General features: G+C 43.0%; 1 protein-coding gene across 2 annotated transcripts; it reads left to right on the forward strand.

The window, feature by feature from the left end:
* Window positions 1–182: 182 nt before the first annotated feature.
* NENF (neudesin neurotrophic factor) lies at window positions 183–24,668 on the forward strand. Of its 2 annotated transcripts, none has more exons than XM_089529268.1 (4): window positions 183–412; window positions 1,343–1,403; window positions 2,025–2,128; window positions 24,412–24,668. In XM_089529268.1, the coding sequence occupies exons 1-4, from the start codon at window positions 254–256 to the stop codon at window positions 24,439–24,441; spliced, it is 354 nt and encodes a 117-aa protein (XP_089385394.1). In that variant the 5' UTR covers window positions 183–253; the 3' UTR covers window positions 24,442–24,668. The 2 variants fall into 2 exon arrangements, with proteins under 2 accessions (XP_089385394.1, XP_089385393.1); XM_089529267.1 differs by lacking the exon at window positions 24,412–24,668 and adding an exon at window positions 3,083–6,757 and having other exon boundaries at window positions 191–412.

A 24,668-nucleotide genomic window follows, 5' to 3' on the forward strand; every position in this document is an offset into this window, starting at 1 on the left:
GGAATTCTGGGATTGATAGTTCGTTGAGGGGGGGCTAAGAGCACTTCCTGGCTGACATTTATAAACCCCTTTTCCCAGAGTGCCACAGGAGGCAGCCAGAGCGGTTAAAAGTGGGATAGCAGCGCTATATGAGAGTGTAACTGAGGCAAATGTGGACTACAATAAGGAAGGAGGAGGAGGAGGGAGCCATTTTGAGGCGGGAATCAGGGAGGCGCTTCCTGAGGGCCGTCGTCCCGCCTTGAAAGAGGGCCCCATGGCGGCTGAGGGCTCCTGGGGGGCGCTGGCGCTGCTCCTCCCGGCCCTGCTGCCGCTGCTGGTGGGCTCCCAGGGGCCAGAGAAGGGGCCAGAGCCCCGGCAGAGGCCTGTGCGCCTCTTCACTGAGGCAGAGCTGGGCAGATACGGCGGGGGCCAGGTGCGCTGCTGGGCCTCAGGGGCGACGACGAGGGCGAGGAGGAGGAGGAGGCTGCCCCCTGGCGTCCAGGCCTGGCCCTGCGCCTGGAAAGGGAAGGCTGGCTTCTCAGGCTGCGCATCCACACTGGAGAAAGAACCCGGCTTGGCCCCGCTTTAACTCTTTTCTGGCTCGAGGCTATGGACTTCTGGGAGCTGGAGTTTGTTGTGGGGCCCACAGTTAAAGCAGGGCCACACTGCATTTAATTCTGCAGTGCAGCTTAATTTGCCTCCCCTGCTTTGCCTCGCTTTCTTGGTGCTTTTCCCCAGTGCCTGGATGAAGCCGCATCCGCACTGCAGAAAGATCCCAGTTTGGCACCACTTTAACTGCCAAGGCCCAGTGCTTTGGGATTCTGGGATTTGTAGTTTGCTGTGGCACCAGAGTGCTCTGACAGAGAAGGCTGAATACCTCACAAAAACCACAAACCCCGTGATTCCATGGCATTGAGCCATGGCAATTAAAGTGGTGTCAAACTGCATTACAGTCCGCCCTCTCCTTACGTGGGGGATCCGTTCCGGACCCCTCCGCGTAAGGCAAATTCTGCCTATGCTCAAGCCCCATTGGAAACAATGGGGCTCGTGTGCAGTGGCGCGCAGGGCGCAACAGGTGCGCGCGTCCATTCAGTTGAATGGGACACGCCGCCCCTTCTGCCCTGCACGCGCCCCGCGGCTTGAGCGCATAAGCTCAAGTCCGCATAAAGCACGCCCGTGTATGAGGTGGGTGTGCTGTAATGCTGCTGTGCACATACAGCCTATAGATTTATATAAGCCGCCCAGCTACCCTGACTAATCATGGCCAGGATTGGCTGTATTGCATGTCTTACACATAATTAATTTATATAATTTTGCAAATATTAGTATTATCTTTTTTAAAAGCACACGTCTTTTATTTTAGGAGGACCAGCCTATTTACATAGCTGTGAAAGGTGTGGTGTTCGATGTCACTTCTGGAAAAGGTGAGTTCTCCTTGCAACATAAGGCTTTCCTCTGCTACAGCCTTCAGCTTTTCATTGGACCCAGCTTCAAGGACAGAAGGTCCAAAACACACGGCAGAAATAATCCAGTTTGAGACCGCCTTAACTGCCCTGACTCAGTGCTAGGCAATCCTGGGAATTGTAGTTTGTTGTGGCACCAGACATCTCTGGTCTAATTTCTTATTTTTGTTCCAGAAATTGAACCACATACAATGCTGCAGTGAACAAATTGAACTTTAAAAAATAGCTTTTAACTCAGTGCATAAAAGATAAATCTAAACTGAGCAATTAGATTCTAATTTATTCAGAAAATAATTAATGATGTCTTGTGAGTAATTTCCTAAGGGCATAACCCACTCTTTGTTGCACCCCTGAACTTCTACCTTTCCAGGTTGGGAACCCCTGAGCAAGATGCTTGGAAGTGATCAAGCCTCTTTTATGGGTTTTTTTTTTTTACCCCTCAGTAAGTTACAAATGAAATAAGTTGGCCTCTGAAATATCAGTGAAATGACTTGAAAATGAGTGACATGAAAGTTTCTAAAGACATCATGAATGTAGGCATCGTGAATGTAGACTTCATTGATATGTTGTTTTCTTGGACAGAGTTTTATGGGAAAGGAGCACCGTACAATGCGCTAGTTGGCAAGGATTCAACACGAGGAATTGCAAAGATGTCTCTTGATCCTGAAGATCTCACTCATGATACAGTAAGAAAATGAGAAATCTGTTCTGTGTGATGCAAGTTGAGGCCATGATCTTGGAAATCGCTTTAGGGCATGTAGCTCTTTCCAATCTGAGTGGCATCTGTATGTAGACCAAATGTTTGCAGGATGAAAGATGGATGGCAGGCAGGGAAGAAACTCTTGGAGGACAGCTACCAAAAGACTGGGGAATGTTCAATACCTGTACAATAGTAATTGCAGTCATCACAGCCAGCTCTGCTATTATGTAGTGAAGCAATTGTCATAGTTGTGATGCTCAGAGGCAGCAGCAAGATATTGGAGGAGAGAGTTGTGTACCATGCAGCCTGTACTACAAACCCTTAGCCATGCCTGTTGCTCTAATATACTGAAAGATGCTGTCTCATTTCCAGTGTTGGAAAAAAACTGAGCAACCCATCTGGTCAGCTTCTGTAGGTGGAATGGAAATGAGCACCATTTTATTATTTTCAGTGGGCAGCAAATTTGTCCTGTCCTGGCCCTGCCTGTCATCCCACCAATGTAGCTCTCTTACTGGGCTGAGGAGCAGTCTCTGGGGCCCTGTGACCCTGAAATTCCCCCCCCCCCCAGAGCTCCTGGTTCCTTGGGGGCAGTCGCCTCCCAGACATCCAGAATGGCATAAAACTGCTCCAACCCCCCCCCCAAATAATCCCCCGAGTCCCCCTATACATATCATAAAAACAGGGTGTGTGAAAAATGTGCCCTCTCCCTGTACAATTGTCCACCACTGTCTGTTATAATCAGTAGAACCTCAAAAAATTAGATTTCTGAATTAAACTCACTATGGGTTTCTAGCAATTGTGAACTAAGTTAGTAACTTCTAGACTCTGAGAATCAGTCATGTAACACAGAAAATTGCCACTTTTCTTTCTTTCTCTCCTTTTCTTTGCTCCCCCCCCCCTCACTTCATCCATATTTCTTTGCACAATCATCTTCATTGAGGTGGGGCTTACAGAAGAGGAGCTGAAATCCCTGGACGAGACCTTCAACAATGTCTACAAAGCCAAGTATCCTATTGTTGGCTACACTGCCCGAAGGATTCTCAATGAGGATGGCAGCCCCAATCCAAACTTCAAACCTGAAGATCAGCCACATTTCACCATTAAGGATGAATTTTGATCACAGACCATTGAATCCATGTATATCCACCTCACATTATGATTAAAAAAACAGACCAAAAATTGGCCAAATTATAAGATAGCTCGGAAATGTTATTTTTTGGAGTACAACTCCTAGAATGCTGCTGACTGGGGTTTTTGAGAGTTATAGTCCAGGAATAACATTTCCGAGGCCTTGTTTTTCCAGTGGATGACCCTGTAAAGTTATAATATATGGACTTTATCCAGTCTTTATTACAATGTTCCATGCCAGTGCCTTCCTACCTGACTTTGGATTTGCTAATTAAGTGCAAGCCCTTAAAGGAATATCAGTATTCAGTGGTTTGCAATGGTATTATCAGTTCCATTCTTTCCCCCTTTCATCCCAGCATGGGGCTACTCCCCTATGCAGAACATGACTTATACACACATGTATATTCTACAAATGTATGTAGTACTGTATACACACTGGGGAAATGGGCCGGTATTAGTCCTAAGGAGAGGGACCTGTAACAAAAATGTTCTAGGGCAGAGTGCTTCCACTTAAGGCTGTACCAGCCAAGTCCTTTTCAAGGTTTCTCCATTCCATTCTGCTTGGATGCTGTCCAGTCCTTATTGGGGAGAGGTGTTATTTCCCCCTTTCACAGTGGGCTGAGAGTATGTGGACTAATACTGTCTGATGAAGGGGTGGAGGAGAGAAGCCTGATGCCCAGCTAAAGAGCTTTGCCTGGGACTTAAGCCAGGAATCTGACAACAACATGATGCATGCTGCTGCCCAGTGTCAATGAGCCTGGAGAGATGGGGGAATCTCACCCTTTGCCCCATTTTAGATGCCAGACCCCAAATTAGATCTGGCAAGGCAATTCTGGCTGGATTTTACAGAGATGAGGTATCAATTGCTGTGGGAACACCTTACCTGGACTGTCCTGATTTCATAGCTTGCAATAGGCCAACTCTAATCCCTCATGTACATGCAATGCAAATATGTGAGAGGTCCAGTTTTAGGGCTTGAGAGTCAGCGCATGTGGCTTGTGGAGGCTGATTCATCACTGAATACATAAAATATCTATGTGGATGTGGACCTGGACTCCCCGATTGCTTCCAGGTTCCTGTACTTTTAGTACATTAAGATAACTTGGTTGTTACTCTAGTTATTTCCATCTACTTTTATATTGAGATTCAATAAGAGTTTAAATATACTGTATCAGGTTTTCTGTCTTGATTACTGTGTCTCTGTGGCTTGGACATATTTTATTTCGGGTCCCGAGAGAAAAGGTTGAGTGTGCTCTTGTGTATTTTCCTCTTGATATTTACCTAATTTCCATTATCTCCAGTGCTTACCAAGAAAAGAGGAACACTCATCCGTCTGTCAGATGCCTATTAGTAAATCTCTCGGGCCTTAATTTGCAGGAGTGCTGAATAACATTAATGCTTATGCTAGACAAATGGATGCTCAGCACAGACTTGTGGTAGCCTGAGGAGCTTGTGTCTTATTATGTTGATTTACCTGACAGGCTGAATTAGCCACATGGTGTTGAACAGCAGCTCCCAATTCTCCAAAGATAAAATCCTAACCTAACCTAACCTCCCCTCTGCTTTCTTTCAAAGAGTAAATGTTTACTCGTCATCCTCTCTTTGAGGTTTTGTGCATATACATTACAAACAAACAAGCGTATTGTCAATGGTCATTAATTCAACCATAGAATCATACAGTCAGAAGGGGTCTCATGGGCCATGAAGTCCAAATCTCTTCTCAGTTTAGGATCTGCATATAAATGAAAACGAGAGAGCGCCTACCATAAGGCAGCCTTCCTCAACACTCCAGGCAAGTTAGACTACAGTTATCCTCCCCAGCCAGGAAAGATGAGTATGATGGCAAGTGTTGTAGTTCAGCACATCTCAAGATTGCATGGCAAGGGATTGAACTGGATGTCCTTTGTGGTCTCTTCCAACTCTACAATTCTATGATTATTAAGTTGGAGAAGGCTGCTCCAGGGGCTAAAAAATGAGCCAGGAAGTTCTTTTGATATTGCCATAGCTCAGTGGTTACCAGCCTTTCTAATGCCGCGACCCTTTAATACAGTTCCTCATGCTGTGGCGACCCCCAACCATACAATTATTTTCATTGGTACATGCAAATATGTGTTTTCCAATGGACTTAGGCGACCCCTGTGAAAGGGTCATTTGACCCCCAAAGGGGTCCCGACCCACAGGTTGGGAACCACTGCCTTAGCTCTTTATGGAGTTTATCAGACAAGGGAAATTGGAAGTATAATCCAGTGGCAATCCAAATGCAATCATGGGGTTTAACGTTATTGCGTGATAGACTACCACACACAATTTCGGGCAGTGGCAAGCTATTTTCGGGCAATGGGAAGTCAGTTCGAACACAATTCGAATTCACGTAAATTCGCTGAACTAGCGAATCCACATGAATGCGTTCTGGCCCCACTTCCTTTTCATTCGAAATTAAGAGAAATTCCTCCCATGTGATAAACTCCTAAGAAACTGCTATATAGCAGGTTGGGCTGTTGATCCATCTAACCTAGTACTTGGAAGTACATTACTTTTTGAAGAACAGATCCCAGACTCTCCAGCTAGCAGAGCCAGTGGCCTTAATGGCTGGAGGATTCTCAGAGTTATAGTTCAGGGCCAAATCACACTGCAGAAATAATCCAGTTTTACACCACTTTAAATGTCCTGGCTCAATGATTGGGAATTCTGGGAACTGTAGTTGTGAGACATTTAGCCACCTCTCTCAAAGAGCTCTGGTGCCACCACAAACTACAAATTCCAGGCTTCCCTAGCACTGAGCCAGGGCAGTTAAAGTGTCAAACTATATTATTTCTGCAAGGGGAAAAGTGGGAGGAGGAGAGAGAGAACAGAACATTTTAAAAGCAACTGAAAAAGTGGAACAATAAAGGATTAATCAAAATGTTGTTATTGTTACCTGCCCTTGACTTGGACTCATAGTGACCCTGTGGATATGACATCTCCAAGACCCTCTGTCCTCCACTGCTTTGCTCAGGTCCTGCAGGCCCATGGCCTCACTGATAGAGCCCAACCGTCTGGGATGGGATCATCCTCTCTTTCTGCTGCCTTCTACCTTTCCTAGCATTATTGTCTTTTCCAATGATTCATGCCTTCTCATGATGCGAACAAAGTATAACAGCCTCAATTTAGTCATCCTGGCTTCCAGGGAGATTTTGGGTTTGATCTGTTCTACGACCCATTTGTTTGTGTTCTTGGACTGGATAGTCCCTGCCAAACCTGTTGGAGGGTAGGTGACTTTTTCATATCACTATTAATATACCAAATATTGATAATGTATTAGACATTTTCCTTCAAGGGGACATCTCTGCAATCTCTGGCAGAAATTCTGATGTTGGACTACAACTTCCAGCATTACTCACCATTGTTTTTGCTGACTGGTTTCTGGGATGTATAGTCCAACCACATCTGGAAAGCCACATGATTCCCACTCTTACAGGATGTCAAGCTTCCTTCTTAAATTCTATTCTATTTTCCTAATTAAGAAATGTGCTGCTATTCTGTTTGCTGGTTTCAAAAGCATTTCAGAATGGGTTATTTCAAAGCTTATCTGTCTACTTCCTGTAATCAGACAGTTTACCAAAATGTTGTGTATCCTTTCCTTCACAGCAACTTAATCTAACATTTCCAGCTGTTCATGTAAAGTATGAGGTCTTGAGTGCTGCCTTGTTGATCCTCAATGATGTAAGATGTCTTTGTAACCCATGTCTGGCTTCCAGATAACACAGACTCACTCATTTCCTTCACCTATTTCTATTCTCACGCAGATTAATGGAATGTGGATGCCTGTCTGTGAGTTGAATGAACAAGAGCAGTTGCAGAGGACCTGTTATGTACTATAACAGAGTTCAGAATCAATTCAAAATCAATTGAAGCATAATCTAGGCAGAAGCAATGGCTACAGTGGGGCACTGGATCCCACTTGGGTTTGAGGGGCAAAACAGACCACCACAGTAGAGTGGTGTTCCAGTGCCCCTTTCAGTGCCTGATTGGGGCAACAGCAACCACACACCGCAGCCCCGATCTGGCAGTTTGCCGCTCCTTTTTAGGGTGGTAAAAAGCTGCCCTTGTTGCCACAACAGTGGTTTTTCACAGATTCTTTGGTGCAGCACTTCTAAATGCTGTGCCAAAGAAACAGCATCACACTACCTGCCGTGTGGTTAGGGGAAGAGTCGACATGGCTGGCGTATGGTCACCACGCCCCCCCTCCAGCCCTATGCCAGCATTTAGTGCCAGTCTGTTTAACTCCTTAGACCCACTGGTGTGGAATCCACTGCTAGACAGTCTTGGAATGGAGTCCATCTTACCAATATGCAGTCATAACATTTTCCCCCCAGAGACAGCATGAATATGTGCCAAATCTTGTATCCCTTTCTGTAAGACATATAATGATAATTTGATTGTTGCAAAGGATGGTTGAATAGTTTCTAATACAGGGATGAAGAATCGGTAAACCTCCAAATGCTGAAGTTTCTATCTCTCTGCACCACTAGCTCTGCTGGCTAGTACTGATGGAAGTGGCATTCCATCATCTGGTGGACCATGTGTTACTTCTTCTATTGCTTCCCAAATTCTGGTGCTCCAGGTATGTGGGACCAACTCTCAGAATTCCTAGCCATTGGTTATGATGGCTGGGGCTTTTTGCAGTTTGAAGTCCCAAATGTCTAGAGGATCCCACTTTGAGAAGCACTGCTTTCCCCTACATGTTGTCTGATCAATGTGACTGTCATCGAGTGCAGTTCTAGATGGGCCTACAGGAGTGTTGTATATGACCTAAATACCCTAAAAGCAGGAGTGTTGTATATGACCTAAAAACCCTAAAAGCACCAGTTCCCCGTGGCATCACTAGTGTTGGTATCACCTGGTGCAATAACTCATGGTGCCATGCCCCCTATCTTGGAAAGCTGCCAGCAACCGATAACAATGGAGCTACAGGGTCTTTGAGAGCATACCAAGGGTTCGGAGTAGCAGGGTCGTGATGCAGTCCAAGAGTTCAGGGTTGAAGCTAGCAGAATTGTCAGTCAAAGATCTGGTCCAGGGAGTCAGGCAACATGAGAGTTCAAGGTAAGGGTGCTTTCGCCAGAAACATCAGTTAACCTCTGACAAAGTCCTGGCATTCTTCCCAGGCTTTTATCTCCAATTCTCACTGGTGGATTGTGCGGTGTTTTGCATAAATTCTTTGGGAAGTCTCTTTCTTACCTCTGCTGGCTGAATAAAGGCACAGGTAAGTCTGCCTCCTCATTCTCCTCAGTACCCAAACTAGCAGGAAACTCTGCTGCACTGGTGCCAGGTTCCTGCCTGTCTTCATTGGTAGCAGACTCTGTGGGCACAGGCACTTAGGAACTGGGGCCAGGCTCAAGGCTGGGTTCCTCTGCTTCGTCCTCTGAGTTTCCAACTTCTACACCCCCTAGTCTTCCTATCATACCACATCATATAGAATCCTTAGTAAAAAAATTTGTACTAATGTTACTCATAAATTGTAATTCCTGCATATCACTCAGTGTAATAGTAATAGTTGTGACATAAACAGCTAGCAAAATTAAAAATATAGCTTTAAGTTGCAATATAGGTACAGCCTAAATGTATTTAATGTACATAGTTTCATGTGGTTAAAGTGAAACTTTGTTAAGATATGATGTTTAATTTTTTAAAAATATTATTTTTAAAACATGGGGCCTTTCTCTTCTCACTGAGCCTTGCCTCACTCACACCATTTCTTCAGCATTTTAAACGGATGCAGAAACAGCCTATTTCTGCCAAAAGACCAATGTTTTAGGAGCAGTGGTGCCACCCCCATGGCCATCACCTGGTGCAATTCACACTCCCTGCACTTCCCAGTGATGCCCCTGCCTGATCCCATCTGACCTTGGAAGCTAAGCAGGATCAGCCCTGGTTAGTAGTTGGATGGGAGGCTGCCAGTTAATACCAGGTGCTGTAGGCTATATTTCAGAGTAAAGAATTGATAGGCACCTCATTCCTGGCCTAAGAAAACCCTATGAAATTCATGGGGTAGCTATAAGTCAACAGGTGACTTGAAGACATACACGCTGTAAAGGGGGAGAAAGTAATTTGTATATGGTATGCTGCAAGTGCTACTCAAAGTGGTGAACTGTGGACCAGTGCCAGTCTGTGATATATTGACCATTAGTCTGCAGCAAGTGCACAGGAAGTAGTCAATGGTCATAAATACAGTGCTTGTCCCTGACACCTTGCTGAGGGAAAAACTAGTATTTGCATCAAATAGCATAAGAAACACTGGTGTAGTATGTATCAGAGTGATGTGTTAGACTAGAAGGTACCTGTCGGAAGAAGGAATTCTCTTCCTATCTCAAATAATCTGTTCAACACAAACTTCTGTATCCTGTAAAAATTAATCTGAACTCAAACCTCTCCATTAAAAACCTCTGAAGTTTACAGAAGCCAGAGAAAGTACATAGAACTAAATGTCCAGACCACTTAATCTCATTTTTAAACACATCACCTGGCTGTGAAAATAGCACAGGCATGCTGACAAAATGTCACCTTTGAAAAGTCCAGCATCAAATGATTGTGTCTGAATATCTCTCCATCTATTTGCAGTCTGGAAAAAAAAAAAAGGAATGCAAGAGGCTCCTTTTCCAGGGCATGTCCTATGTTTCAGCCTTCTGCCCAAGAGGAATTTCAAAGTGTCCTCCATTTTGAGCATCAGTAAGAAACATGAATTTACATTTATATTAGTGTTTTTACTATTAGAGAGATATGATAGAGGCAATAGGCAATGGCAAATAGGCACCAGGACCATGTCACAAAGACCTATGACATTACATCAACATTACAAGAAACTATGGCCTGATAACAGACGGTGCGGAAGCGCCGTTCTTGGGCCAAAACTAGGGCTGGTGAGTGCGCAACAACTGCATGCTCCCCAGCCCTAGTTCGTATGGACGGCGCCATTTTGGAAGCGTGCTGTCCATACAAAGTGTGGGAAGGTGGCATCACGCATGTGCCACCTCCACATGGACCGGCATGTGTGTGACATCACTGCGACACTGCAGGGCGCTTGGGGCATCCTTTCAGTGTCACAGGAAGGAGCTCCGAAACAGAGCTCCTTTTGTGTGCGCGCATCGCTGGCGCAGCTTCTACATGGCCACACCAGTGATGAAAAGGCGAAAGGGGCCAGGCAGCCCCTTTCTCCTCTTCGCTGCCCTTGTCTGGGTGTCCAGGGGCATGAAGCCCCATGGACACCTCTTTCCAGGCCATGGAGAAGCGACATTTTGCAACTTCTCCGTGGCCTGGAAAAGTGCCAGATTGGGGCCTCTGGGCTGCTGGTGAGGCTGCCCTGGCCCCAATCCACCCCACTGCGGACCGCCCCTTTTACGCGGTCTGTACTGGGCCTATGTTGCTGCAAATGTATAAGAGTGGAGCATAGCTAGCATTGACATCAGTGAAGAAGGTGAAATGTGCTGTTTTAGGAGGCAAAAGGAGGAAGGCATTTGAAATATTTTGCTTATTTTTGCTGGAAGCGATGTGCATGCACCTTTATGACACGAGAGGGCAGTGCAATTCAGAACATTTGTTAACTGTTGGCAAAAACATAGGAGTGGACAAAGTCACAAAAACAATTGTAGTTGGTGTCTTATAAAAAGTGTAAGATGTGTAAACCCAGACTTTTAAGATGATATTTGCCTGGAGTGTCCACAGCCTCAAAAGGAACAAAATAGACATATTTTAGTGGGGTCTAAAAAGCCAGAGTGGAGTAATGGTTTGAGTATTGGACCAGGGTTCGAAACCTGACTTGGCCAGCTAAACCCACAGGGCGACCATGGACAAATCAAACTCTCTCAGGCTCAAAGGACGGCAGTGACAAACCTCATGATAGATTTGTCCTAGGATCGCCGTGAGTTGGAAATAACTTGAAGACACACAACAAGAAGGACAACAATAACAGAACACATAACTAGGTGAGATTTCAAGACCCAGGAGAGACATAGTAGTTGGAAGAGTATTTTAAAAGCAGCTGAGAAAGTGGAAAGACAGAAGATTAATTGGAAGTGTCACTGCCAAGTCAGGACAATTGAAGGATATGGCACTCCTGTTTCTAAAGGGTCCTTTTACATGACTTTAACTGCCATGGCTGCATCTTATGGAATCCTGGGATTTGTAGTTTGGGGAGGCGCTTGAACTCTCTGGCTGAGAGTTCTAAATGCCACCTCCCCAAATCTCAGACTTCCATAGGATGTTGCCATGGCTGTAACTGTATAGTGTTTACTGTTTTGTTGTTATGTGCCTTTAAGTCACTCCTGACTTATGGCAACCCTAAGGCAAACCTATCATGGGGTTTTTGTGGCAAGTTTCTTCAGAGGAGGTTTGCCATTACCATCCTCTGAGGCTGAGAGTGTGACTTGCCCATGAAACCAGGTGGGTTTCATAGTCGAACCAAGATTTGAACCCTAGTCACCAGAGTCTTAGTCCAATGCTCAAACCACTACACCACCCTGTCTCCCTAATTAGTTCAGATTCTCTTGGACCCCTTTCACGCAGCAGTTATGCAAAAGTGTCTGTAGATAAAAAGGAAAAAGAGGAAATAAAATATTCCTAAATTACTGAATGCTGTTCCACCAAGAGTCAAGTGATCCATCACATTCTGCTGAATCATATCAGCTTGCCTTGTCTTGGAACGTGATACAGAATAGGAGGTTCTGGAGCTTTTGTGTCAGCCAAAAGAGATAGGATAGACTAGAGCAAAGGACAAGGAACTTAAAACTTATATCGGTACGATGCTGCAATACAAACATCATAAGATGTTCCTTATATTTAAGGATGTACCCACATCATATTTAAATGCCAATTTTTAAATCAAATTTGATTTCATCTATGTTCTTTACTGTGCTAAATACTTTTGCATTTGCTTTAATAATAATAATAATAATAATAATAATAGATATATTTTTATGTAATTTATGTGACCTGTGTCTTGAGATTTTCTGAAAAGGACTTTCTCTCTGTCCTAACGTGGGAGAGGACCTTCTCAGTAGCTTCTCCTAAACTCTGGAACTCCTAGGCTGGCACCCTCCTTGCTCTCTTTTCACAGGCAAGTGAAGACCGTTTTGTTTTACATGGCCTTTGACAGGGACTGATATACGTTTCAGTCCCTAAGGTCCAAAGAACAACAGGTTGCTTGCTTCCAACTACAAGGATAATTGGAAGCTCACCTGGTGATCTTTTCCACTCCTACTTAGATATGTCAGGAGGTGAACCCCTTTTGCATGTATTCTTATCACTGAGTGATGGCTCTTTTCACAGTTTGGTTAACCATGTTCTAACTATTGGACTACCCATCCTATCATTTCCAACAAAGCAGATTTTCAGACCTGGAAACAAAACTGGGAGTAAAAGACATACTCTTGGCAAAGTTGTGCAATTGCGCTGAAGATTTTCAGATACATCATGCTCATCCAGGCCTTCTCCTGTGAATATTCAAGAATGCTCCAGCAAAAAAAAAAAAAAAAAAACCATTCACGGGGAAGTCCCAGAAATGGTTTGTTGCTGGAGCATTCCTGGTTCTTCCTGGATAAGCGCAATGTTGTCTGAAAATATTCAGCGTGATTGCTCAATAATCCCGAGTATGCTTTTTTCTTCCTCAATTTTCCCCACCTGATAATCTCAGGATGACTGAGGCAGATGCAGGTTGTAGCCCAACTCATCTCAAAGGGTGCTAGGTTGGGAGAGGTTGCCATAAGATGTAAAAGGCTGAGCCACGAACCATGAAGTCTCCTCTTCCAAGTTCACTTCAGCCTTAGGAACAACAGGTCAGGCTTTTGGTCAATCTGACCCAAAGCCTGAAAAAGTTACTTTCTGGGCAATATATCCCAGTAATCCCCAGACAGTAGGGCCAGTTTCCTATTGTTTAAAATTGGCTTGCATTTCTTATTTTCTGAGAACAGCACAGCAAGCAATCTGCATGAAGAAAAATCAAAACAGATCTCATCACAGTGTTTGTTCTCTTGCCTAAAAATTTCATCACAAATTTCCCTGCAGTTTGTTAGCAAAAAAACTGGGGCGGGGAGAGGATATTGCCCATGATTGCAACCTCTTTATTGTTCATGAAACTGGGTTCTTCAGTGAGTATGAAGAGGTTAGGACTTCCATTAACCCTGTTTAAACATTAATGTGACAGGAATGAGCAAAACATTTAAGAGTTGCACCGACTATGATGATGTAAATTCTGAAACACCAAGGATGACTGGCTGGCTTCCCTGCACTGCTTTCCAAATGGTGCAATATGTGCGAAACGTGCTGGACAGATGTAACATTGTGAAATACTTTTGCCTGTCATGAAAGGGCTGGTTAGTAACATGAGTGCCCTGTAATTCAACACCAAGTCACATGGTGGGGTTTTCCCAGGTGTACACTGTGTGTGTGTATGCGCATGCACACATACACTTAGGCTCATGCTTCAAAACATATACAGCAGAAAACAGTCTTCACAACTGCCTTGTTAATCATACAGTCATGTGATGATCCATTAAAACTGAAAATAATTGACTGGTTTTGGAAAAACAGAGAATAACAAATGGTTACTTAATCAGAGCTTTCTGATTTTTTCCAGGAATATCAAGATTATTTTTCCCAGTATACATAAGAACAATATAGAAAGTCAATTGCAGAGCTGAAACATACATTGTGGATCCATAATGTTCTACCAGAAATGACAGTTTAATAAAATAATAGGCTTCTGGCAATCTAATCTGATGCATGTTTAATCTGAAGTGTTTACTCACTAAGTTATTTTAGATTTTCTCCGAAATAAGGGTACACATGGTACCGAGCTACATTATAATTTCTCCTTACACATGGTATTAAAGTTCCTGTTGAACTGTGTATAGAAATATCTGAATGGTGTTGATCCATAAGGACAAAACTACATCCGAAATCTTTAGGCAATCAAAATCTTTATTACAAGCAATTATAATTCTCTTTTATTCTTGAGACCATGCTTCCAGCATCTTGCAGCACCTTTGAGACTAACTGTGAAAGAAGTTGTAGCATAAACTTTCATAGACTAGGTTTACTTTCTCAGATGAAAGATGCTGATAGTAGGCTTGGAGAAAGCAGATTAACAGCAGAGAAGAGCAGGAAGTGCTCAGTGTTTTTCTGTGTTTCAGTTGTAACTCCCCCCACCACCAAATTGCCAAATTGCCCCTACCAGGAACAATATTGAAGCTGGCCTCTGTCACATAGCCCTCCAAAGGGCAAAGGATAGGATCCCACATTCCATATTGCCACCACTCTTGTCTTCTCATTATTAATGGAATCAAAAAAATTTGAAGCATCTGTTGCTTAGCACATAACTGTTAGCTCTCTATGAGGTCAAGGGAGTGGGGCAAGAAGGCGAGAAATACTCTTTTTAGAATATTTTGGGGCATTATGGAGCCTCCCTGAAAAATCTAATGCCACTTTTCATTACTATTTTCACATTATCTTTATCTGAGGCCTCCAAAACCTGCCAGCATAATGTTTGGGTAACTGATTCCAAGGAATTTACTATCTGTCTCCTGAACAGAGTAGAAGAGAGACAGTGTGGTTTAGCGGTTATCAAATATCAGACTAGGAATGGAGGAATTCCCAGTTCAGACCCACGCTCAGAATGAAACTGGACCAGACATGATTGCCCTGTTCACTTGCTATGAACATAGATAGGCCAAAGACAAGTGTGGGAGTGGAGCATGTCAGTTATACCTCTTTCTTGTACATTGTGGTTATTCTTTACACATGGAGAATGTCTTTCTGATGAGAAGAGCCCCCTTTATCTACAGAGGCTCTCCTTTTCAGAAAGCTAATATCTACATAAGGAGAATAACAGAAGCATGTAAGCAGGAGGCAAGGCTGGCAGACTCCCTCTCCATTTTACCCCAGGATTTGGGGAATGTGAGGGGTGCAGGTTGCATTTGGTCCCCAAGGCCATTTTTGTGGCTCTCAGACACTTCCAGTAACCTCCTCCACGTTTTGAGGGCGGAATCTTTGACCAATAACGCACCCCAAAGCAGTGGCATCACTAGGGTTGGGGTCACCCGGCAGTAACGTATGGTGTCAACCCCCCCTCCACCGTTGACCTCCTCCCATACAACACCCATACGCAATCTTTAGTAAAAAAATTTGTACCAATTTACTCATACATTGTAATTCCCATACAACACTGGATCTAATGGAAATACAGTACAGTAGTTGTGACATAAACAACTGGCAAAGTTAAAATGATCTTTAAATTACAGTATCATATGCACAGAAAAAGTGTGTTTATGTATGCATAGTTTCATGTGATTAAAGTGAAAATGTGGTAAAATGTGATGTTTTTAAAGATTTTTAAAAGAAATTTAAAATTTATTTTTTAATTTTTTTCAAAAATAATTAAAAACAAACAAACCCTAGGTCCTCTCTTTTCTCCTCCCACTGACCCTCACCCACTCACTTCAGCATTTTAAAGTCATACAGGCAAATCTCACCAACTGTTTCTGCCAAAATACAGATGTTTGAGAAGCAGTGGTCACACACCCCTTTAGGGTGTCACCTGGTGTGGTCTGCACTGCTGGCGCACCCCTCTAGTAACGTCACTGCCCCACTACAGTGGCACTGGAGACATGGGACAATTTTCCTGTACGATAAAGCCCCCTTACACCATTTTAGGCACACAAGAGAGGTCTTTCTTGTAACAGGAAGTGACTCAGAAAATGACATTGTGGTCACTTTTGTTGTTGTTGTGTGCCTTCAAGTCATTTCCAACTTATGGTGACCTTAAAGCAACCCTATTATGGGGTTTTCTTGGCCAAAGGGGGTTTAATATTGCTTTCCTCTGAGGCTTAGAGCATGTGACTTGCTCAAGGTCACCCAGTGAGTTTCCTGGCTGAGCTGGGTATTTCCTATTGGAAATGCTCACCTGTGGTATTGGGGGCATTTGAGAGTAATAAATAAATAAATAAATCTGCTTTGGGGTCATTTTGGATATTTTGCAAAACATGGGAAGAGGAATTTTACTTTGGGGTGGATGGGAAGATGTAGAAGGAGCTGGTCCCCAAGTGCCCTTATCTCTGACCATTGCCCAGACTTGGTTCAGCATATCTGCTTTCATTATAAACACTCTTTTAGGGAGCTTGCTAGGCTAACCTGGGGTACTTTACAGAATTTCTGGGAAGCTAAGAGGGCGAGGGAGAAGAATTTTGCATATTTCCTTGATTAACATGTGGGAAAGGCAAGAGGTAAAGAATACAGCTGTCCCTCCACATTTGTGGCTTTGGCTTTTGTGGATCTGATTATTCACAGATTTGATTAATATGTTCTCTCTAGGAATCTCCAGGTCCTCCAATGTGACTACATCCGACAGAGGACACACTGGAGGACCTAGAGATTCCTAGAGAGAACAGTCCTCTAAGCATTTGTAGGTCCCCTAGCAAAATTCTGTGGTCAGCTTCTGGGTGATGTTGACCATAGAATTGCACTGGAAGACCTAGAGATTCCTAGAGAGGTGTGCTCTCAGGTTTTAATAAGTGAGTTTCTAGTTGCAGTTTTTCTACTTTCATTGGGGTCCTGAACCCCTAACCCCAGCAAATGTAGAGGGCCTACTGTAAGTGAAATTGTAAACAAAATGGAAGCATGGCCCTCCAAATGTTGGACCATAATAGGCACCAATCAGCAGTACATCTCCCATTGGGTATGTTGATTGGGAGAATTCTGAGAGCTGTATTCCAAATAGTAACTTTTCCAAGATTTACTTTTAGTCGTTGGGTAAAAAATACAGGAAAATACCCAACACCATAAACTGTAGCCCTTAAAATGTGTAGGGAGTGCAGCAATCATAATACCCATCCATGGTGGCTGGGGATGGTGAGGATTGTGGTCAACACATGATGGCTCTGGGTGTGAGTGAGAATGCTTTGTAATTTGTCCTGTTCCAAAAGTAGCTTGCATTAATGGTTTTAAGACCCCTACATATTAAAGACTGGAATGGCTCTTTGCCCAGAGATAACACAAGTTTCCAGTTCCATTGCCCTCTAGGCTGCATTTGCTGTTATCATTCCTTCTGAATAATTGGTAAGTGTATGTAATACAAAGCACATTCCAGCCTCCCTTACAAAACACTTGTGTTGCAGTCACACCCATGGGAGAGGCACGGAAAAAGCTTTTCTTAACAGCACCGTGGATGGTAGGATCAGCATTAAAACTTGGAAAAGTTACTTTTTAGAATGGTCAAAATCAAGCACTTTAAAATTCCATCCATTCTGGAGAGAAGCGTGTCCACAATGGGACTGAGGTTGCAAGAAACTTATAACATTTGCTTGGAGATGGTGGCAGTTGTAGTCCAAGACAGTTGCAGGACAATCTCCACCTGCCACACACAATTAGCTGTCACTAATTCAATTGGCTTTACTTCTGAGGAAATACGCATAGGATCAATTGCACTGTTAAAAGTGATTAACTTTCAGCTTCTATTGGATTGTAGTTTTGTGTTAGTGCAGCCTCTTAACAGAGGCATGGGAGAGAAAGGCAAAAAGAATGAAAAGGGCTATTCTTTTGGCATTGTGGGATTGTCTATCATTAGCTCCTAAACTCCAGGGAGGCTGGGCTTCAGCCTGAAATGTTCAAAACAAGAGTTGAGGGCTGTTTTCTCCTTTTTAGTTCATATTTCTTCAGGGCCATGTTGACAGTTTTGTGTCTATGACATGGAGTGTGGGGTGGCAACAGTGACACCCAGCTTTCCCGAAATAGCTTCATCACATGGTCTGTTCTTCCTTGTTTAAATATATTTATTGGCATTAACAACACCAAATAGAGCTTTTTCATAATTCCTTCATTCAGTGTGGTTTTGTTCTGATCTATTTATAGACTGACCACAATACCAATCTTCTCCTCTCCTCCTCCTCCTGGTGAAAATCCCTGATTGTGCACATGGACACACACAAACATACAATCCACTGGAGGCTCCAGAATTGTCTGTAGGAGTTTTCATTCTGTCTAAAAAGATTCCTGCACCTGTATTGGAGGACTTAGATGAATTGTTGTTGTTGTGTGCTTCCAAGCCATTTTTTACTTATGGCAACCCTAAGGCAAACCTATCATAGACTTTTCTTGGCATGTTTCTTCAGAGGGGGATTGCCATTGCCATCCTCTGAGGCTGAGAGAGTGACACTTGCCTAAGGTCACCCAGTGAATTTTTGTGCTCGAACAGGGAATCATAACCTGATCTCCAGAGTGGCAAATCTATTCTGCAGCTTGACCACATGACCCAAAACACAGATGTTAGCTGCTCTCCTTTTGACAGTACCATAACCTAGGGACCATGACAACACCACAACCCAGTATCCTGGGCTGGCTGCGGAGCCCTCTGCACTTACTGGGCTTCCTTTGTTTTCTCCTCCAGGCCTGGTTGGCCCTGTGCTCTACTTTATAGAAGACATTCCTTTGTTTTGCAGGGCTGTTCAGTCTGACGTCCAGCTCCAAGATAAAGAACTCTTAGAAAGGAGGTCTTGAAGTTGCCCATGTACAGCACTTAGACAGAAAGCTCATAGGTCACCTAGTTACTGTGTGCCCTTGCCATGGGTGAGGTTTATTTCTATTTCTATATAAGAGTCCTTTATATCCAGATATATTATGTGTCCTCAACAGACAAGCTGGCTTAGAAAATATTTCCCTAAGGGTAGGAAGTTTGAAAACTACATCTGTTGGTGTGAAACATAACATGTTGGAATTTTGTTTTGCAACGTGGCATTGTACTCAATGCTTTCCATGCTTATGCAAGAAGGAAAGCAGTCTGGTGTTTGGATGAATGAGGGCTTTGTGTGCCAATTTTGTTGTGAATCACAGGAGGAAGAATCAACATTATTAAGGAAGGAAAGGGGGATATTTTCAACTGAAACTCACCATAATACCTATACTGAGACCTTTACATGTAGGTATATCAGGGCTTTTTTAAGACCTGAAGAGGGCCCAGGGTTGAATGTTAATTTGAGGTCCCTTCACTTGGGTCAATACAGTGTGGTGCTTAGAGTAGTAGTAGGAGCTTGCAGCCCCTAGTTCTTTATATAGCTGCAGCCCCAGCCACTGAAGCTCACCTAACAGGTATGGCCAACAGACATTTAGTATGGAAGTTTTTGAGGGGGAGGCTCGGAGTTCTCTTAAGACCACTGAAGATGGATGGTGAGGAAGCTGCTGCAGTCACCTGCTGTGGTATGTGCTCTTGCCAGAGGATGTTGGTAGATACACCAGCAGCAAGTGCAAGTTGGCTGCCTGTTGGAAGAAAAGGTCCAGCAACTTGAAGCCCATGACCCTGAAGCTCTTTAGTATATTAGGAAGCATGAGGTTTTCTTGGCAGAGCACAGCAGGCTGTCCTGGATGAGGAACACACAGGGGAGGTCTCTGAGGCAGAGGGTTCCCAAACACAGGAAGCAGACATTTAGATGAATGTAACACATAGAAGGACCAGGGATTATTCTGTGAATTTGGAGCTACAGAACTGATTTGAAGCTCTCTCCATTATTGGTGATGATGGGAAGCAGCACAAGAGCAACAGTGTCAGTCCTCAAAGAATGTACAGATGACCTTGGAGGATTCAGCACATGGAATGATCCCTGTTATGCCAGTCCTCAGAGGAGTTATGTGGTGGTTGTAGAGAATTCCCTGCTGAGGGGAACAGAAGCATTATTTTGTGGGCCTGGCAGGATGTCTTCAGAGGTGTGCTGTCTTTCTGGGGCAAAAATCCATGATGTAACAAAGGCTGACAAGACTCATCAAGCTCACTGATTGTCACCTATTCCTTTTGGTCCATTTGGGAACCAATGACACTGCAAGGATTAGCCTTCAGGATATTACAAGGGATAATGGCTCTGCATAGGAAGCTGAAGGACCTTGATACACAAGTTGTCATTTTGTCTCTCCTCCCAGTTGAAATACATGGCCCAGGAAGGGAGAGAAGAAAAGTGGAGGTGAACAACTGGCTCTACACTGCCAGGAACAATTTGGCTTCTTTGACCATGGTCTGTGGTTTTATGGAAATGGATTTCTGGAAAGTGAGGGGTTGTATCTCACAGCAATTGGCAGGATCATTTTTGCTAAGAATCTCACAAACCTGCTCAGAAGGGCTTTAAACTGAGTGGTGTGGGGGACAGAGAGAGAGTATTCTTGAGGTCAGATGTTCATCAAGTGCTGGAGATAATAGCCCAAATGTAATAAAGAGAACTAGGCAAAGAGTACAAGAACCCAACAGTAGGAGGGAGAAAAACCTTAAAGAAGCAGAATTCTCAAACCACTAGGTCATGGTTAGGACTAGGTTGCTACTACTTGCACTGCCTGTGGCACCTTGCTCACATTTCATGACAATAAGACATGATACAGTTTCTTTTGTGAGCTCCCCTCCACTAGATTTTTGGAGCTCAGGTTAGTGAGAATCTGAAAGAAATAAGTTGGCAGGAATGCAGCTGTGCCAATATTGATGTGGCTGCTTCTGTTTATGAACTGAGTGAATTGCTCACTTTGCCCCCACTTCTGCCTACTTAAAAAGGCCCTGGTAAATATCTGCAGGCATCTCTGCCTAACTCTGAGTATATGGTGGAAGAGATAACAAATGAGGGGAGTTTCCACATGCCAAGTGATTTCACCATTGCTGATGAAAGCCTGGTAATGTTTTCAAAGGAATAAGATTCACTGCATTTACTAGCAGTTGACTGATGTATTTCAAAACAGTATGACATTAAACACAGGAAAAGATTATAATGCTTGTTAAGTTGAAGGTAGCAGGAAACACAGAAGACCGTTTTACAGATGCATGGACTCTTTTAAGGAAGCCACAACCCCGTAGTTGCAAGACCTGAGCAGGGCTGTTAAGAAAAGGGTCTCTTAGAGGTCATCAATACAGGTGGGGAAGAATCATACTTCGTTTCCTGTTCTGTGTTCTATAATTGGTTTCACAGTGAAAGAGCGCCTTTTAGGCATTCATATGAATATTAAAAATGCCATTTTTATGCCATAGTTTTAAGAAAAACTGGAATTTTTATACATTGTGAAGATCTGAGAGAGCACATTCCACTTTCGTTTGCTGCCTATTTACCATTTGTGGAAATCATTTTGCTGGAACATTTTGCCATCTACTGCTTGTGGATATCATTTTACTGGAACAGAGTTGTAAGGACCAGAGGAAGCACATAGTTTGGGAAATACCTAGCTCGCTATAACACTTTGGATTGTGTATTCTGTGTTTTGCAGTATGACTGCAATGTGGATATTATATATAATATATGATCATTGTGTATATGTTAGAGTTGTGGTTGATTTCCTTTAGGATATTGTTGTGATTTGGTCATTACATTGTTAGTTTCTCCCTGCTTTTCTTTGTAGATTAGGGTGGAATCAGGGTGGGTGGGCTAACTGGAGGGTGAGACTAGTCTGGCAAGCTTAGTGTTGCCTTTTGTTGTTGTTCAGGTTATAGTAACCAAAGGCTAGCTGGGTTTCTGAAATGAAGGCATATTTAGTAGCTGGGGCTAGAATCACAGAATCATAGAGTTGGAAGAGACCTCAAGGCCCCCTGGCATTCAGGAACTCACAATCAAAGGACTCCCATCTAGCCTCTCTTTAAAAACCTCCAAAGTAGGAGACTCCACCACTCATGGTTGAATGGCTCTTACTGTCAGGAATTTCTTCCTAATGTTAAGCTAGAATCACTTTTCCTGTAGTTTGATTCCATTGCTCCGGGTCCTAGTCTCTGGAGCAGCAGAAAACAAGCTCACTCCATCCTCAATATGACACCCCTTCAAATATTTAAACAGGGCTATCCTATCACCTCTTAACCTTCTCCAGGCTCCATAGTTTCCAGACCCTTCACCATTTTAGTTGCCCTCCTTTGGACATGCTCCAACTTGTCAACATCCCTTTTTAATTATGGTGTCCAGAACTGGACACAATATTCCAGGGGAAGCCTGACCAAAGCAGAATAGAGTGGCACTATTACTTCCCTTGAATTATTTTATAGCATTTTATAAACATTTAAAAATAACATCATCTCTCTGTATTTACAAGATTTGGGGCACCTTGCTGTATATCCGTTCCCTCGCTCATTCACTAGCTTGCTCACTCAGGTGGGGGCAGGGAGAAGATTTGTTGTGATATACCATGGGGGATAAGGCTACCAAGGTGTTAGGAAATGGGCTGCTTGAGGACACAATGGAAATATTGAAAGGGGGTTCCCCTTAATTTCAGCACTATGGACAAATGAAAGGAATAATTTACATGTAGTTTCAGTCAAGGGTTTGGTAGCTAGTAAAGTACAATTTTAAGCATTCATCTTGCACAGAATTATATAAGTATACAGTATACTGCAAGCCAACAAGGCATTGTGATGAAATTCATCAGAAAAATATGACTGAGTACTGTACATAATAAAATACAGTGTATATAATAAAAATGTACATAAACTATAAGCACTGAATTTCCATTCATATTAGTTTGTTTAGCTTTTATTTTGTAATGTCCTACATTTTCCTTTAATGCCCTACATTTTGTGGTGCTTTGTCCTCCTTTGTGATTATGACATATGGTTGCCCTGGGTTGGCAGCAACCACAGTGAAGTGCTCCATTGCTGGCAATTGCAGTGAAGGAAATAGGCAGCTTCCATCCCATGTGTGTGTGTGTATCAGGAGCCACTAAAAACAACAACATATATTTTTAAAAATTATCAGGGGAAAAAATAAATATTTAGAGTTCCCTCCTTTCCTCCTTTACTTCCTTTACTCATGATCACTCACTGGGATGCAAGGTGGCCAGATTGGGAGGTAAAAAATTAGGCTATTGGTTGATAGGTTTTGGCACACTGGGAAGAAAAAAAAAGTTTTTTATATTGATCTTTTTTGTACTGATTTGAATTTGGGAATGGGACATGTGTGGCAGTCAGTGCAATTTAAGTCAGGTTTATTTTGAGTAGCTGTTCACTGTAGGGCCACTGCAGACCCAGAAATAGCAAGGTGAGGATGAATTTTTTTTCATCAGTGTAGACAATTTCTTAGTGATTTGTTATTCATAGGCCTGCCATACGTCATACCCAACTTCATTATTAAAAGTAACTAACTACAAACATAGAATCATAGAATCATAGAGTTGGAAGAGACCGCAAGGGCCATCCAGTCCAACCCCCTGCCATGCAGGAAATCTCAATCAAAGCATCCCGGACAGATGGCCATCCAGCCACTTGGAACTAACTAGCTACAAACAACTTGTTGCTCATAATTAAGGTCTTTTCCAATAATGGAATTATAGTGAAGTTACATTATGAATGTAAATTAATGGAGAATAACTTCTCGCCTTCTGAAGTGGAACTATTAAACTGTTTAGTTATTTCTGTAGTGTTTGGGAGCATAGCCTCACTAGAATGGTGGAGGAGGAAGATCACATGGTTCAAGCAGTGTCTTGTGGCTGATGTGCTTTGTGCTGCTTCCTCGTGCTTTGTTGTGGGTGTTAAAGTGATGATTAAATAAGACAAGAGCAAAGGTTGTTTTGTACCACAGACAAGCAGCTTGTAACATTCACTTCAAAAAAAAGTAATGGTAGTTATTTTAATTGCTTTTAAGAAATTAGAAAGTAGAATGTTACATTTTTTAAAAATTACAACTACAATAGTAATTGTTTGGGTTTCACATTAACTGTAACCAGTTACTTCAAAAAGTAACCCAAACTTTGAAGTTCACAACGAGTAATGTACTTTATCATGTAATTTCAACACATCTTAACCAGAAAATTTTTCTCAACAGTGTCTAGTACTGTCCTTGCACTTTGTTGTCTGTTTTAAGTGTCATGAGTGCTTCCTCAATCCTAAAATTTGGAGAACTGTTTACTGTTGTTGTGTGTTTTCAAGTTCTAAGGCAAACTTATCATGAGGTTTTCTTGGCAAGATTTGTTCAGAGAGGGGTTTACCTTTGCCTTTCTCTGAGGCTGAGAGAGTGTGACTTGGCCAAGGCCAAGCAGAGATTTGAACCCTGGTTCCCAAGGTTGTAGTCCAACACTAAAACATTACACAGTGCTGGCTCCTGGAAACTGTTGTTGAGTGGAATGTGGGAATAAATGACAGGGAACTAATGTTCTCAAGGAGAATCTTTTTCTGTTTATCTCTAGGAATATTGCTCACCTCAGTCTTGGAGTTGATGGACTGCAAAGATCATACATAACAACCACAACAGCATTATTACTTGGTTTCTATCCCACTCTCTTCCTGACATACTGAGAGCAACTAACAGCATACGCTGGAAGCAATAATCATAAAATACAATGCCAAGAAACAATCAGTGTAAATCAGGAAAAGAGGTAGATGTCACAGTGAAACTGGACAGAAGCAAAATCTAAAATGGTATGGTAAATGCTTGCCAAAATGA

The sequence above is a fragment of the Sceloporus occidentalis genome, unplaced genomic scaffold, assembly GCF_023333645.1.
Source record: "Sceloporus occidentalis isolate IW3139 unplaced genomic scaffold, rSceOcc1.0.p SCAF_6, whole genome shotgun sequence".
Classification (NCBI taxonomy): domain Eukaryota; kingdom Metazoa; phylum Chordata; class Lepidosauria; order Squamata; family Phrynosomatidae; genus Sceloporus; species Sceloporus occidentalis.

Excerpts from the sequence above, each read along its gene's own strand:
- NENF (XM_089529267.1), top strand. The coding sequence starts at position 254 with ATGGCGGCTGAGGGCTCCTGGGGGGCGCTGGCGCTGCTCCTCCCGGCC. Across the intron at positions 413-1,342 it reads GCAGATACGGCGGGGGCCAG|GAGGACCAGCCTATTTACAT; the intron begins GTGCGCTGCTGG and ends CTTTTATTTTAG. Across the intron at positions 1,404-2,024 it reads CGATGTCACTTCTGGAAAAG|AGTTTTATGGGAAAGGAGCA; the intron begins GTGAGTTCTCCT and ends TTTCTTGGACAG.